Genomic DNA, 16,839 nt, shown 5'->3' with positions numbered 1-16,839 from the left:
CAATAGTCTAACTTTGAGGTCGTAAACGCATGAATTAACATTTCTGCATTTGACGTTGAGAGCATAGGTCGCAATTTAGATATGTTTTTGAGATGAAAAAAACGCAGTTTTACAGATGCTAGAAACATGGCTTTCAAATGAAAGATTGCTATCAAACAGCACACCTAGGTTTCTGACTGATGAAGAAGAATTGTCAGAGCAGCCATCAAGTGTTAAATAATGTTCTATGTTATTACATGTGGGGTTTTTAGGTCCGATAATTAACACCTCTGTCTTTTCAGAATTTAGCAGTAAAAAATTACTCGTCATCCAGTTTTTTTATATCGACTATGCGTTCCGTTAGTTTCTCAATTTGGTGTGTTTCACCAGGCCGCGAAGAAATATAGAGCTGAGTATCATCAGCATAACAGTGAAAGCTAACACCATGTCTCTTGATAATATCTCCCAAGGGTAACATGTAAAGCGTGAAAAGTAACGGCCCTAGTACTGAGCCTTGAGGTACTCCATACTGCACTTGTGATCGATATGATACCTCTTCATTCACTGCTACGAACTGATGTCTGTCAGATAAGTACGATTTGAACCATGCTAAGGCACTTCCACTAATGCCAACAAAGTTTTCTAGTCTATTCAAAAGAATGTTGTGGTCGATAGTGTCGAACGCAGCGCTAAGATCCAGTAGAACTAATAAAGAGATACAACCACGATACGATGATAGAAGCAGATCATTTGTAACTCTAATGAGAGCAGTCTCAGTACTATGATACGATCTAAATGCTGACTGGAATTCCTCACAGATACCATTTTTCTCTAAGAAGGAATATAATTGTGAGGATACTACCTTTTCTAGTATCTTTGACAGAAAAGGGAGATTTGAGATCAGTCTGTAATTAAGTAGATCTTTGGGGTCAAGTTGTGGTTTTTTAATGAGAGGCTTAATAACAGCCAATTTGAAGGTTTTGGGGACATATCCTAATGACAATGATGAATTAATAATAGCCAAAAGAGGATCTATGACTTCTGGAAGCAGCTCTTTTAGTACTTTAGATGGGATAGGGTCTAACATACATGTTGTTGGTTTAGATGATTTAACAAGTTTATACAATTATTCCTTTCCTACTACATATACAGGAAATATTCTAGCCTACAAGACTGATTACTCAAAAGGCTTATTCAGAACTATTTAGTGTGGGTTTTATGGCCTTATTTCAGCTACATTTTCCCCCCAAAACTTACTAACCACGCATAATATTTTTTTTTCTAAAAAATGCAAACATGTACATCCATCTTGGTCACACATTATTGTAGCACAGTTTGTGCTGAATACAAAAAAATTACATGTTGGTCAATAGTATGTTTTAAGTAGCTGAAATGAGCACAAATATCAGGGCATGTCAGAACATCTCAAGGGCCCCAAAATGACCTCAGACTCCAGAGGGTTAAAGCCACTTCACTAATTTGTGAAGCTCAATTTTCTTTTGCTGCACATCAGAAATATATTCTTTGGTTTTTCTCATTGTGATGGATGATTAAGGGAATTTGGGCTTTGTTTTCCCTCCTATTTATATTTCTGTTAAACAGGAAGCCATGGCTGGATAATTTCATGTTCATAATCACCCTGGAGTGCTCAAAATTGTGAATATGAATGGGAATATACTTCAGAGATATTTTACTCATAAGAATTTGTAGGGGTGCCAATAATTGTATCCAACGTGTATTTTAGAGAAACATTTATTTCATAATGATATTTCCCCCCATTTTAAATTATTCTTAGGTTAGATTTTTTGTGAATTTTTTATTTTTTAAAAAGATCAAAAGGATTAACAATGCAGATACATTTTCACAGCCGCCTTTGATCATACTTACCAAGGGTGCCGATATTTTTGGCCATGACTGTATGTGCTAGTTAGCCAGTTTCGCGGCTGAAGTTTACCTCTGCTCCTCGCCCCACAGAAGAGAGGGGCGGGGTCAGCAGAGCTCATTAGCATTTAAAGCAACATGGACTAAAAACAGCTTTCTGAAAACAGTGCTGATTTTGACAGGGTAAAAAGGGTGTTTTTTACACTGGTTAAAATTTCTATTTTGTATTTTTGGTAAAGTATGTTATAGACTTTTCATTAACACCCTAAAGAATCATATCAACTTGTGGAAAATGGGCATCCGATGACCCCTTTAAATGCGCACAAACCTGTAAAATATAACATAGTAATATAATTGTAAAAGTGCAGTCACGTTTACAGTCTGTCCTCTAGGATTTTTTCCAGCTGTGGTGGCAGGACTATTTTCCCCTCCCCACCCAATAATTACGTGTACTCAAACTCAGAATTTAATTTATTTTAACTTAAAAATTAGTGCTGTCAATCGATTAAAATATTAACGAATTAATCGTATATTTTTTTTTCCAGAAATTAATCGCGATTAATCACGATTAATCCCACCTAACATTAAAGTTTTTAAATATACTTTTACATTGTAATAATTTCACATTAAATCTTCAAATGAATGTACAAACAACACAAAGACCGTATATTTTTAATATTTGTTTAATGGCATATTTTTTTATGACTGAAGTATCACTGATACAATACTACTGATGTCTCTTTAACCCCCAATATTTAACCATTGACTATAGCCATTCAACATTAAAGTATAATTGAGAGCTATCAATTTTAACATTTATTAGACTTTTAAAAAAATAACTTCTAATTTAAGTGAACTTAAAACAATCTTCATATAAACACATTATAATAAATGTCATATTACCTGTGCCCTTCAACTGAAATTGAAGTTATCAAACACTAAATTCGAAATTAAATATAGATTAATCCTTAAAGCTATAAAAGTTATTTAATTCCTCTTTTTTTAATTTTTTCTTTGATTAACAGACATCACAGCAGCCGGGTTATTAGGTTGTTTCGGCTGCTATTTCTTTAAGAGCTGCCGCTGCTAAATGTGACGAGGAACGCGAACTCTCTTTACCTTTTCTGACCCACTTCAGGTTTTAAAGTCTCTGACGAACTGACGAGTTTAATCGGGTGTGTTAGATGAGGAAGACAGCGCAGGGATGCTCCAGGACAATTCCGAAAATCATTTCTTAGACATGTTCTTAAATGTGACTTGTATAAAATATATTACATGCATGCACAGTTTTAAGGCAGCTTTAATCGCCTTTTTGGTAACTTCATGACTTAACTGATCACGACGCATAGTTTATTTCATGCGCATAGTTTATTTCATGCTTTGATATGAAATACAGGCTACAGCACGCGTCGTCTTATCGAAAACAAACATTCTGTGATGAAGTAATCCGTATGAAACCAACACTATGTTCAGTCTTTCCCATCTAACTCATTATCTCTAATGCAATCCTGTCCCCGCGCAGCTCGCGCTGTTCATATGTAAATATCCACGTGGGACGTGTGCACATGCAAACGCCCAACACAAACAAAGAGAAGAGATGCTCATTGCGGCTACTGTTCGTTTCTGGAAGAAGACGCACTGAGTAAAGGCAGGATTTCCCTCGAAAGAAGAACACGATTTCATCCAGTAGAGGAGATCAATCTGATGAGTAAGTAATGTTTCTTTTTTGCATTAGTTACCGTGTTATTGTGACAAAAACTACACATTTACTAACAGTTAGTTGGGTTTTTCCCAAACTACAACATGATGAATGCTACGCATCTAAGAATGTTTAGACCATGTTTATTATTAATACTCTGTTCACAAATATATTTTAATAGCGTGCTAAACAATAACGATTAGTTTCTCAGATATAAAATATCATTTTTTTTACTACATCCTTTTATAGTACAAAGCATACGTGAGTCTATGGCTGCAGAATCATATCATAGGCTACTATAAAATCATACATACTAGGCTATCATAGTTGGGTTTTTCCCAAACTATAATCCCTGACTGCAATGTTTGAAATCATGTAAAACATTTTGAATATGATAGGCAATTAATTGTATTTAAATTTCTTATGGCGCGATGATGTTTTCATGGTCTATATAAAACAATAATAGTAATATGAGTGTACACTGTAACATGATGAATGCTACGAGTCTAAGTAGGCCTATGTTTAGTACATGTTTATTGTTAATAGCCTAGCCTACTCTGTTCAAAAATAGATTCTAATAACGTGCTAAACAATAATAATTAGTTTCTCAGATACAAAATGTATTTTCTTTATTTATATATATATATATATATATATATATATATGTATGTGTATATGTATGTATGTATATATGTATATATGTATGTATACATGCATACATACATACACACACACACACACACACACACACAGATGCTCCTGATATTAACATGCTCACAAATGTTTTTTTTTTGGGTTGTTTGTATTTTATTGAATCTGCACCACAGATGAATCCTGATGACTTTCTTCAAACTGTTTTCCTCTGAGAGCGCTGTACCAACATCAGATGTTCAACTACACTGATATTCTATGGTGAAACAAACTCCTTGACTACTGATTTTTTTTTTTTTTCTTCTTGAATCCATGGAAAGAAGCAGAAACACTTAAATAAAACACGTAAATATCAGGTATGATTTACTTGTTTCACTTGTTGGACAGCATCTGTTGCAGGAATGACACACTACCAGTCCACTACCAGCTTTTTGAACAGTAAGATTTTTAATGTTTTTGTAAAGAATTCTCTTCTGCTCACCAAGCCTTCATGTCCAAAATACATAGTTGTATTTGCTAAAGCAGTAATATTGTGAAATATTTTTACTATTTAAAATAACTGCTTTCTATTTGAATATATTTTAAAATGTAATTTATTCCTGTGATCAAAGCTACATTTTCAGCATCATTACTACTCCAAGTGTAACAATATACACTATACCATTCAAAAGCTTGGAGTCAGTATATATAGAAATTAAAACTTTTATTCAGCACACAAGTGATGATAAAGACATTTATCATGTTACAAACGATGCTGTTCTTCTGAACTTTCTGTTCATCAAAAAAACCTGCAAAACCTCAGCTCTTTTTAAAATAATAATTATAATTGTTTTTTGAGCAGCAAATCAGAATATTAGAATGATTTCTGAAGGATCTTGTGACTGGAGTAATGATGCTAAAAAGTCAGCTTTGATTGTTCCTAATAAACTGTTTAAATGCACTTTCAAGTAATCTCAAGTTATTTTGTGTGATAGCTAAATATATTCTTAATAAACTACTAACAAAAAAATATAAATATATTTTGTCTTCATATTCTTTCTTGTAAGTTTTTCCTTTGTCACATACCTGCCTGTATGGCTCATTATGAAGCTCATTATGCAGCTCATTATGCGGGCCTTTGTCTGCTCAGGTGTGAATGTGAAGGTTGACGCATAGACCCTTTTTACTCAAAAAGTGACTTAGAAACTTTAAATCAATATATTGTTTTCTGTGAGCAAGTAAACAAGATGATTTACATATCATTTTGAAGCAAAAACTCTAGACTACAAGGTCCAGTTCTCAATAGTCTTGTGAACAAATGTTTTGTATGTGTTTTATGGCCTTATTTCAGTGACTTCAAAATTTTAGTTTTTCACTAACCACGTATAAACGTTTCTTTCTCAAAAACAAAATCATGTACTTAAATGCTGCTAACATATTATTGTAGCCCAGTTTGTGCTGTTTACAGTGTTTTAAGACTTTAGCCATTTACATGTTTATAAGCAACTAAAAAAGCACAAATGTAAGGGCATGTCAAAACTTCTCCAGGCCCCCAAAACACCCTCAGACCCCAGAGGGTTAAGCTGTGCTGTTGTTGGCTGCCACAGTAGACAATTAGCTAAGGAATTCACTTAAATACTTGTTTTGCATAACAGAAAAACTGTCATGTCCGGCGCTGTATGCATGGCTTGCAGCGCTGAAGTTAAAATACGGAGTGTTAAAGAAAAAAAAATTAAAACGTGTGCTCTTATCATTCTGTGGACAAAATCCCGTGAACTTCACCCGATCGGGAGTTGTATATGCACATGTGCGCTCATCTGTTTTCAGTGCAGCTAACCTTGCGTCGCTTCATGTCATCTTCCCTCTCATCGAACTATGACAGGTCTTGTCAGCTTCCTTGTTACTTCCATGTTGCCCTATGTGTTCACAACCAATAGTTTTTCTTGTTTTAATCTCAAGGTTAAATTCATTTTATCAGATAGATCTTTCCTTACTTTAATGATGATCGGTTCACATGTTTGAACTGAGGCAATACAGTGATTAACACGTTAAAGAGCCACAAAACAGTATTTATTGTTTTAATTTCTTTAAACATGACACCGTTTAAAAGCTGAGAGTCCTGAGATCTTGTTTCATATGAGAAGTAACCTGCTCTGGAGATCACATGACCCTTCAACAGCGATGCATGCGTAGTCCTTCGCTCTGCTCACTCTGTCAAATATTATATAATCCTGTCAGTAAATTTCAAACCACTCTATTTAACCCATCATGAATATTTCAACAGTCAAAGACAATCGGAAAAGAGAGATTGAGCAATCGCCAATAAAGAAAAAAATTAAAAGATTCCACCATCTCCATAGAGGATCTCAACGGTGCTATCGCTAACGGTATCAAGCTAGTGCTTAAAGAGCAGCAAAGTACTTTGGACTCGGTCGTGGCCTCGAACAGTAAGAGATGCGCTAGACTTTGTACTGACCCTAGCATTGCGTGACCTGCGTGCAGACATACAAGCGACCAACAATTCTGTTAAAGGGCTAAGAGTGGAACTTGAGGGACTAGCTAGCGCTGCGAAGCAGACACGTGACCGGGTCGATTCCGTTCAAGCAGCTGCACGTGAGGTTAGGAGGACAGTCACAAACTTAAGAAATCAGCTGGAGCAACTCACTGAGAAGATGACGGACATTGAAGATAGGAGCAGGAGAAATGACGTACGACTGGTGGGGTTGCCGGAGGGGGCGGAGGGCTCCGATGCAGCTGGCTTCCTCAGAGCTAATCTTTCCAAGTGGATCCCTTCACTGAAAGGCCGTGACATTGAGATTGACCAGGCCCATCGCATGTATGACGGAAGGAAAAACTCAGATCGGACACGTACTCTCATCTTCCATGTACTAAGATGGCATGACAGATTGGTGATCCTGAAGGGTGCTCGGCAGGCATATCCAGTGAAATACACGCAGGACAATGTCACGCTACTATTTTTTCCCGACTTTAGTCCAGCCACAACTACCAAGAGAAAGAGCTTTAATCCAGTCTTGAAGAAGATGACAGCACTTGGTCTCCAGCCCTTTCTCACCTATCCGGTGGTAATCAAACTACGGCACAAACGTGAGCAGATGATGTTCGACTCTCCTCAGAGAGCGGAGGATTTTATCAGCTCACTGTCACAGAAGACGACATATGCTGCAGCTCTACAAAGCAACGAGAAAACAGCAGCCAGCATCTCCATCTCTTCGGCCCAGTGAGAAGAACTTAATGGATGAAGGCGATTCCAGCTGCTCAGGAGAGGATAATAACAAGGCGGACATGGACACTTGTTAAATCTTTTTTTTTTTTTTTTTTTCTCCTCCTGGGATATTGTTCCGATTTATCTGGCACAACTGTCTCTTTACTTGTAAGACTAACACCATTTTTTTTTTTGGAGGGGTCTAATGGAGAGTAGGTTTAATTACAATAATTTTTGACTATGTGGGCTTTTTGGGGACATGTCTTTCATTGAGGTGGACCGGTCACGTATCATCACCGTATTTTGTTGCTCAATCAGACCTACGTTCTCGGTAATGTGCGGCCTGAGTTGTTTCTTTTTTATAGTTGTTTGTTGTTCCTGTTTCTGTGTTGCTTTTATTTTTTACAACAGACATTCTTTTATTTATTTGACCTTATTTCTAAAAGGATTATTCATCTAGGTGGTTTGGTATGTAGAATACACACCAGGGTTTACATGTTACTTACAGAATGGGAGAGCTTTTGCTTTTCTTCATTTACTGAATACAATTTTGGGATTATGAATACTGTATTATGCATACTCTAAATATTTTATCATTGAATGTAAATGGCCTAAATTTTGCTGTGAAACGTACTCGTGTATTAGAATATTTGCACCGTAAATCGATTTCCTGTGCGCTGATACAAGAGACGCATTTAAATCAATCTGACGTGGCACGTTTCCAGAATAAGTATTATAAATTGGCAGCCTTCCCCTGCGCTCTTAATAAAACTAAGGGGGTGCTTATCCTTGTTAACAGGAAGTTACATTTAACAATTTAACATATTGGAAGTGATTAGGAGGGTAGATTTGTTTTTATCCATTGCAAGATACATAAGAAGTTAGCTTTGGTCTCTATTTACGGTGAATGAGACAGACGAATGAGACAGACGGTGAATTCCTTACAAATATTTCCAAAACACTACATGAGCATAAATTTATCACTGAGCTTAATCGATCTTTGGAGAAATCAGAATACTAAATCTAAGGACTTCACTTTTTTTTCTAATAGACACAAGACTTTCTCTAGGATAGACTACATATTTCTCAGCCCATCTTTAATTTCGTCTAATTCCTCCATCTCTATATTACCAATTTTATTATCTGATCATTCTGCTGTGTTGTGCAATATTCCTCTTTCCGATATTAAGGCCAGATCCCCTAGATGGCGCTTTAACATATCATTATTAAGTAATCAGACCTTCATTACTTCTCTAAAAGAATATATAAAGGAATTTCTTGAAATTAATATGCCCTCTGATGTGGATCCTCAAATACTGTGAGAAACGACTAAGTGTACTATGAGGATTCTGTATATCTTTTTCTACTCTTGCCAAAGCGAAAATTTACCAGTTTACACAATTAGAAAATAAAATCCAATCATTACAAAACCTAGAAAAACATAATTTTACTGAGCAACAGGCTACACAGCTGTCCTCTTTAAAAGAAGAATATGATTTACTTTAACACTCAAAGGTGGAATTTATCTTACATAGGCAAAAATATTATTTCGAATCAGAGAGACCTAGTCACCTATTGGCCCTTAGGCTGAAAGAATATGAGTCTAAGGCATATATTATCGCAATAAAATCATTGGATGGTCAGGTCACTATGAACCCTGTGGCGATTAACGACATATTTGAAGGTTTTTACACACATCTGTACAAAGCCGAAACATTTTGATGAACCAATTTGTAAGTAGTATTTAGATAAATTGGAATTGCCTCGGATCTCAGAGGTGGATAAATCTTTGGAGGCCCCATTAAGTTTGGAGGAGCTCCAAGTCTCTCTAAAAAGCCTTCAAAAGGGCAAATCGCCGGGTCTAGATGGTCTCCCCCCCTGAATTATATTTGGAGATTTGGTAGGGACACTTATGCTTAATTCATTCATTTTTCAATTGAACATGGTGTATTTCATAGAGATCAAAAAACATCATTGAGATCATTACTTCTTAAAAAAGGGAAAGATCCATTAGAGACTGACAGACTGATATCACTTATCCCATGTGATCTAAAAATCTATGCTCAAGTTTTTGCTTCTCGTATGGAGAAGGTAATTCATAGTTTGATCAAGGAGGACCAAACCGGTTTTATCAAGGGGCACGATGCGTCTGACAATATGCGTCGAATCTTTCATTTTCTTAACTTTGCCGACTCTCATCCGAGCCTCTGTGCGTTTTTTTCATTTGATGCAGAAAAGGCCTTTGACAGGCTAGAGTGGAACTATATGTGGGCAGTTCTGCAATGTTTTGGCTTCGGTGAACATTTCATTTCTATGATTAAGACATTATACCACTCACCTGAAGCATCAGTCTTGACTGGTAATATTATTTCCCCCCTGCTCCCTTTATAGTGAGGAACGAGGCTGGGATGTCCGCTTTCCCCCTTATTGTTTTGCTTATCTCTTGAACCCTTAGCACAAGCCATCAGCAAATCTGAAGTACCGATTAAGATTCATGATCATAATCATAGAATTTCATTGTACGCTGATGATATTATTCTATATTTAGACCACTTTGATGTTTCAGTCTCTAGTATAATTAAGGAATTTGATCATTTTAGTAGCTTATCAGGATACAAAATAAATTGGAGCAAATCTACTTTAATGCCAATTACCAATGTTAAGGTTAATTCTTCTATTCACTCATTTATCCCTATTAAGGAATCTTTCATCTATTTGGGAATTACCATATATAAAAACATCGATTGCCAGAGACAATTTTAATAGTATTCTAGTTAAGGTCAAAAATTACATTCAAAGATGGAAGAATCTTAAAGTCTCTCTTCAAGGAAGAATCTCCACAGTTAAGATGAATTTGTTACCTCGGTTTAACTTTCTTTTCTCTATGCTACCACTTTCTCCCTCTCCAGGTTATTTTAAGGAGATCATCTCCATGCTTTCTCAATTTATCTGGAATGATAAATGCCCCAGAATCAAACGTACCACAGTACAACATCCTATACGCGCAGGAGGACTGGCTGTACCAAATTTTTAATTGTATTATTGGTCGTTCCAACTTAAGGCTCTTTATAATTGGGTTGATCCTCAATCGAAAGTTTCATGGAGAGTGATTGAAGCTGACAAGGTTAAACCAAATAGACTCCAAGATATTTTATTTACTGGCACAGGTAAAAAAGGTGATAATTATAAATTTGGTCCGGTTGTGGCTAATTCTGTTAAAATCTGGATCTGAACGTCTGATAGGTGGACCCTTCAAATTTTCCAACAGAGCACCTTTATGGCATAATTTTAATTTTGTATGCAGAAATCGTCCATTTGTCCTCTTGGTCTTCTTTAGGCATAACACGTGCGGTGATATATATATATATGATAACCAGGGCCTCTGTTCATTTCAGACATTAACAACTAAATTTTGTTTATCAGCATCCGCATATTTTGTCTTTCTGCTCTCAAAGTGTATGGAGTTCCTTGGGCATCTCCCATTTCCTCTCATCTTGTGCGGGATTGGATTGCACCATCTTCTGGTCGGCCATCTGTTTCCTTAATATATAATAAAATTATTGATTGCATTACAAGACCTCTTTCTATTAAATCTATTTGGAATAGGGAATTATCTGACCTTAATTTATCTGTTGACTGGGAGAGAGTGTGGTCTAACCTCAGCTTAACATCTAAAAACTTGGCTAATCGTCTTATTTACTTCAAAGTCATTCATAGAGCATACATAACTCCTTACAAAAGATTCAAAATGAAACTACAACCAAATTTTAACTGCAATATATGTAATACTGCATCGTCAGGTACTTTTCTTCATATGTTTTGGGAGTGTCCTATCGTCATTAATCTATGGACACACGTAAACCTGGTTTTATCCTCCTTACTGCAAATTAATTGCTTTGCAAACCCAAGTTTGTGTCTTCTTAATGATGATTCTGGTCTCTGTATAAGCTTAATACAAAAGAGAATGTTGTTTGCTGGTTTTACAACTGCGAAGAAGACAATAATACAGAATTGGTTTACACCGCACATTAGGCTTGGGCGGTAATACGGTAATATGGTATACCGCGGGATCTAAAAATAGCAACGGTATCAGTTTCAATACCGTTATGCCGTCATAAAAAACAATGCACTTATATAGGAGACGAGGTTAAATTAAATTTATTTAATGCCTAAAAATGCGTATGCTTGGTTGTCATCACGTGACAGCGTGGAGGAGAAAGAGAGAGAGGGGGAAAGATGGCGAGTCGCGCACCAAGTGACCTGGTCTCGAAAAAGAACACAACTTCTGCAGTTTGGCAGTATTTCGGGTTTCGACCGAACGAGAAGGGAGAGGCGGTAAATACGGACGAGGCAATTTGCAAATTGTGCAACAAAAAGGTGCCCGCGAGAGATGGAAATACCTCGAACCTAAGGTCGCATATACGAAACCACCATCCACTCACACTGCTGCGAGGATGGACCTGAGTTCACTTAGTGCAACCAACATGATCTCACAGAATTCTGTGTAATGTTCACGGACTTAATTAACCTCCGAATCTGTGGTGGCATCACGGAATCGCCGAAAATTCCGTGATGGAATTTTTTCTGTGAGCCCGTGATGGACTCACAGAAGTGATACCAATGTAAGTCAGTGACAGGCATCAGCCGTGCTCCACGCACGGAAACCCTTAGCATCAACATGCCGACGCGATACTGGGAAATTTATCGTCATCATTATTGTTCAGAACTGGGTAGGTTTAGGGTAGGGGTGGGGTCAGGTACTCCAGTGAAAGTATAACTGCATCGGAGTCACTCTTTTTACGTGGTCCGATGCAGTGCTGGTGTTGAACCAGTGAATCCGTGCATGGACCACGGCTGGTGCCTTCTGTGAGCCCAGCACGGAATTTTCGGCGATTCCGTGATGTCACCACAGATTCGGAGGTTAATTAAGTCCGTGAACATTACACGGAATTCTGTGAGATCAGGTTGGTGCAACAGTTTCAACGCCTCCCGATGCAGGACCAACAACATCTAGGTCCACCGACAGCCGCTTTGCAATACTTTTTATAATATGGATGTTTATGTTAATTTAATTCTGTTTGACTGTTGTATTTGCACTTTTTTCTAAACTGTATTTGTTGCTAATAAAAGTTGTTAATATTGTTGTGCATGTTATTGTTTCAGTATTAGTGTTTGGTATTCAGTTTCTGAACGGTTTAGGCACAAGCCAACAGTTTGGTGACACTGTCTGAGCCTTATGTCATAATGTTTTTATTATTCACGGTAATACCGTATACCGAGGTAAAATAGGGAGGAGGTTTGACGGTATCAAAATTTGGAAACCGCCCATGCCTACCGCACATGTATGGAAAAACATATTGGATCCATAGCCTCCTGAAAATAGTGACTTATGAATGTACAACAGCGCAAATTAATGGGGCCAAGCCTTCTACTATTGATGCAGGGTTTTTTCTTTTAACATACTCGATTATATAAAGGAATGACTTGTTTTTTTGTTTTTCCTCCCTCTCTCTCTCCTCTTTGACTGGAGTTTTAAAGTATTGATTATATGTCTGTTGTTTCGTTTTGTTTGTTTTGAATGGATGTTGTGATGATGTGTTTGAAAATAAATAAAGTTGATAACAAAAAAAAAATAGTAGTAACCTGCTCTGTCTCCTCTGTCAGTGTGTTTTCAGTTTTCTCTTTGCTCTGCGATGTATTTTTCACTGCGTGAGAACATGATTTGTAGTGTTGAGAGCAGCATTGTTTGTCAGGCATAGCAACAGTAACTAAGGTTGGGCGGGTTTTGCGATAGTCAATTGAAGCGCATACGCTATGAGCACAGTACCGTTTCTGCGCTTGTTAGACTCGCTGGCGCTGAGGTGACGTTTCAGTGTGTCTGAAACGTCTCCCATTTGATGCGGTCCTAAAGACGTTCTGCATCTAAATAAATGCGCTTCTTGTCAAGAGAAAAAGTGACAGAAACAGCAGTTGTGAGTGGGGTGGCCAACCCTAGCTCCACCCCTGTGTTAAAGGAACACTCCACTTTTTTTGGAAATAGGCTCATTCTCCAACTCCCCCAGAGTTAATAAGTTGAGTTTTACCGTTTTTGAATCCATTCAGCCGATCTCCGGGTCTGGCGATAGCACTTTTAGCATAGCTTAGCATAGATCATTGAATCCGATTAGACCAGTAGCATCGCGTTCAAAAATGACCAAAGAGTTTCGATATTTGTCCTATTTAAAACTTGACTCTTCTGTAGTTATATCGTGTACTAAGACCGGCGGAAAATGAAAAGTTGCGATTTTCTAGGCTGATATGATTAGGAACTATACTCTCATTCCGGCGTAATAATCAAGGAACTTTGCTGCCGTACCATGGCGCAGCAGGCGCAGTGATGCATGGCGCTGAAAGTAGTCCCCAGCTAGGTAACTAGTTATAATATAGCTGGGGACTACTTTCAGGCGCTGCGTAATATCACTGCGGATTCCAAAACGGTAAAACTCAACTTATTAACTCTGGGGGAGTTGGAGAATGAGCCTATTTCCAAAAAAAGTGGAGTGTTCCTTTAATTGTGTTAAATATTTTTAATGTGTTAAACTGAAAAAAAAAATAATTGCCTGCAATTAATGTGCTAATTTTGACAGCACTATTAAAATACAAGTAAATAGTAAGTAATAAAATAAGAACAAAGAAATAAATGACAAACAATAGCACAAACAAAAACAATAAGATACAAATTTAATTAACAGTACTTTACTTTTTTCAGGTAGGTCTAATTAATATTTAGGTACAGAATTACTACAGAAACTGAATGATCTATTCAACTGTAAAATAACACTGGATAGTCTTCACTGTATAAATAAACAGTAATGACAGTTACTCTTTAAGAGTCTCTTTAAGACCTCATGCATTGATCTAATATACTGTTTTACACGTGCATTTTGCTTCTCAATGGTTTACATTCACTTAATGGCACATACTGTATACCGACCATGTTTAATATAAACCAACTGTGTTTACGTGAACACTCGCCAAGATGGGCATTTTGACATAATTTGGTATGTATTTGGCCGTTTGCGCACAATAAGGCACATAACTCAATTCTGTAGTTGTGTGCTGTTTCAGAGGCAGCTTTATGTGGTCATGCTTTGGGTGTGGGCACACAGAAAACGGTCTATAAGAGAGTACTGTATTGAGTTCTTTCACTTTAAATTGGAATAACTCAAAAGCACATGCAAATGATACATTCCGTCATTTGTCAACACGTTATAAGTGCGGAACCTGCAGGAATGAGTAGAATTATGCGCAATATCTGCAATCCCGTGCCAAAATTCAAGTCCTGCTCTGTGTTCTCCACTAATTACCCAACTGTAAATGATGTGAGTGGCGTCACTATGATGTCACTGAGAAGCTGCAGCCATGGCAGGGATGATTTTTGGTGTGGCAGCCCACTACGGCAGAATGAATGTAGTGGAAACACTGCATTTACCTCTGTGAAATTTCATAGGTGAAGTCATCATTTCAATAGGAATCAGTGTGATCTGGAGTTTCATGAAGCTCACTGCACAGATTTATCTCGTGTTCAGGTTGGTCAAGCAGATTTTTAAAGCTTCTTGGTTTGAATGTGACTTCAATGCAAGTAGTGCTTCATACATAGCTACACTCAAAACGATAATTTTTTACTTGCGAAATTTTGCTTATCTTAAGATTAGCAAATTTTTTCCTCCTTCAGTAATCAGGACATACTTGGTAACTTGTTTTTGTAAGGGTGGCAAAATGTCTTGTCTGCTCTAATCTCACAACTTTTTGAAACTATATGTTGCAGGTTCTGACCCCGGAGGAGCTGGTGAAGGCTCAGCGTGCTGTGGCTTTTGGATGCATTAAATATGCAGACCTTTCACACAACCGCATCAATGATTACATTTTTTCCTTCGACAAGATGCTGGATGACAGGGGAAACACTGCAGCCTATCTTCTCTATGCCTTTACACGCATCAGGTAAACCCTCAAGGCAATAGATATCTTCATCCACATCAAATGAGCCCTGCTGGGTATTGATCTGCATCACTGATGTGGTGCTAATTTTTTGTCCTATTTATTTATTCCAAAATATAAAAGATTTTAGTTCATAATAAGATTTTAGTTTAAACCAAAATATCAGAACCAAAAATGAAAAGATACAAATATACAAAAAAATACTTACATCGTACATTATTTTGTGTTATGGACACACTTATGTAGGGCTGTTTATTGACACAAATTTCACAATTTGATTCACAATTTGTACAGTACGCATCAGTTTTTCTTGAGGAAAAAATTATTCTCAACTAAATTCAAGGAACCCTGTCACTGCTATAATATTAAAGGTTAAAATGAACAAACTATAAAATTCAATTGCTGTTTATTTTTAAAGAAGACCTGTTATGCCCCTTTTTACTATATGTAATATAAGGCCCCGTTTACACTTGTGCGTTTTCGTTTTAAAATGGCATTTTAAAATGAAAACGATCCTCGTCTACACTGGCGTTTTCACTGCATTTCAGAAATGATCTCCGTCTACACTACACAACCGAAAACGCATGTCACATAGATATGTATAGCTAGATTCCCTATTATTTAGATGGCGTATGTGTCTGTGTGCTTGGAGTGGTCGAATGGGGAATCTACCTGTACCTATCTATGCGTACAAAAATGAGCATAATGTTATTGTTTACATGGTCGTCAAGGATACGCAGAGAGAATGTGGGCAGCCACGCCATCGTTTTCAAAAGTCTCCGTTTTGGTCCGTTTACACTGAAACGCAACCATGGAGTTTTCAAACTAAAACGGGGTCTGCTGCGTTTTCAAAAGTGTCCGTTTTCGAGGGTTGAAAATGCCGTAGAAGTGTAAACGACAGGCGTAACCGTAGCAAATGTAATGCGTTTTAAAACAAAAACACTAGTGTAAACTAGGCCTAAGTCTCAGGTGTTCCCAGAATGTATCTCTGAATTTTTAACTCAAAATACCCCACAGATCATTTGTTATATCATTTTGAAAATGCCTATTTTGAGTAGAAGCACGCTGATTTTGTGCATGTCTTTTTAAATGCAAATGAGCTGCTGCTCCCCCGCCCCCTTTTTCAGAAAAGGGCTTTGCCTTTACAGCTCGTCTCTGATACTCTACTCTCAAAAATGTTTGATTTTAATTATCATGTCTATCACACTGAAATCATGGGTTTTAAAACATTAATTTGAACTGATATGTCTGATATGTGGTTTTTCTGAGCCAAAACAGGCACACAGACAGAGTTCTCTTTCATCTCTTAAACTGTCAGATACACAGTTTACATTTAAAAACACAAGTTACAAAAACAGTCGTTTATGTCTGTGAAGGTAAACAGCTGGGGAAAAAAAATACATGTTTATATTAGTTCTGTGTGGCAGCAGCGTAATATACAGTAAATAAA

General features: G+C 37.1%; 1 protein-coding gene across 1 annotated transcript in view; it reads left to right on the top strand.

Moving 5' to 3' along the window:
* The window catches only part of rars1 (arginyl-tRNA synthetase 1), a 79,260-nt gene that overhangs the window by 52,772 nt on the left and 9,649 nt on the right, over positions 1 to 16,839 (top strand). The window contains exon 13 of the mRNA XM_058757424.1: positions 15,220 to 15,392. Coding sequence (XP_058613407.1) covers positions 15,220 to 15,392 — 173 coding nt within the window. The remainder of the gene's footprint in view (positions 1 to 15,219; positions 15,393 to 16,839) is intronic.

Source organism: Onychostoma macrolepis, chromosome 21 (genome assembly GCF_012432095.1).
Source record: "Onychostoma macrolepis isolate SWU-2019 chromosome 21, ASM1243209v1, whole genome shotgun sequence".
NCBI lineage: Eukaryota > Metazoa > Chordata > Actinopteri > Cypriniformes > Cyprinidae > Onychostoma > Onychostoma macrolepis.
Note: the sequence above shows the minus strand (reverse complement) of the source record. Positions and strands in the feature narration are given on the sequence as shown.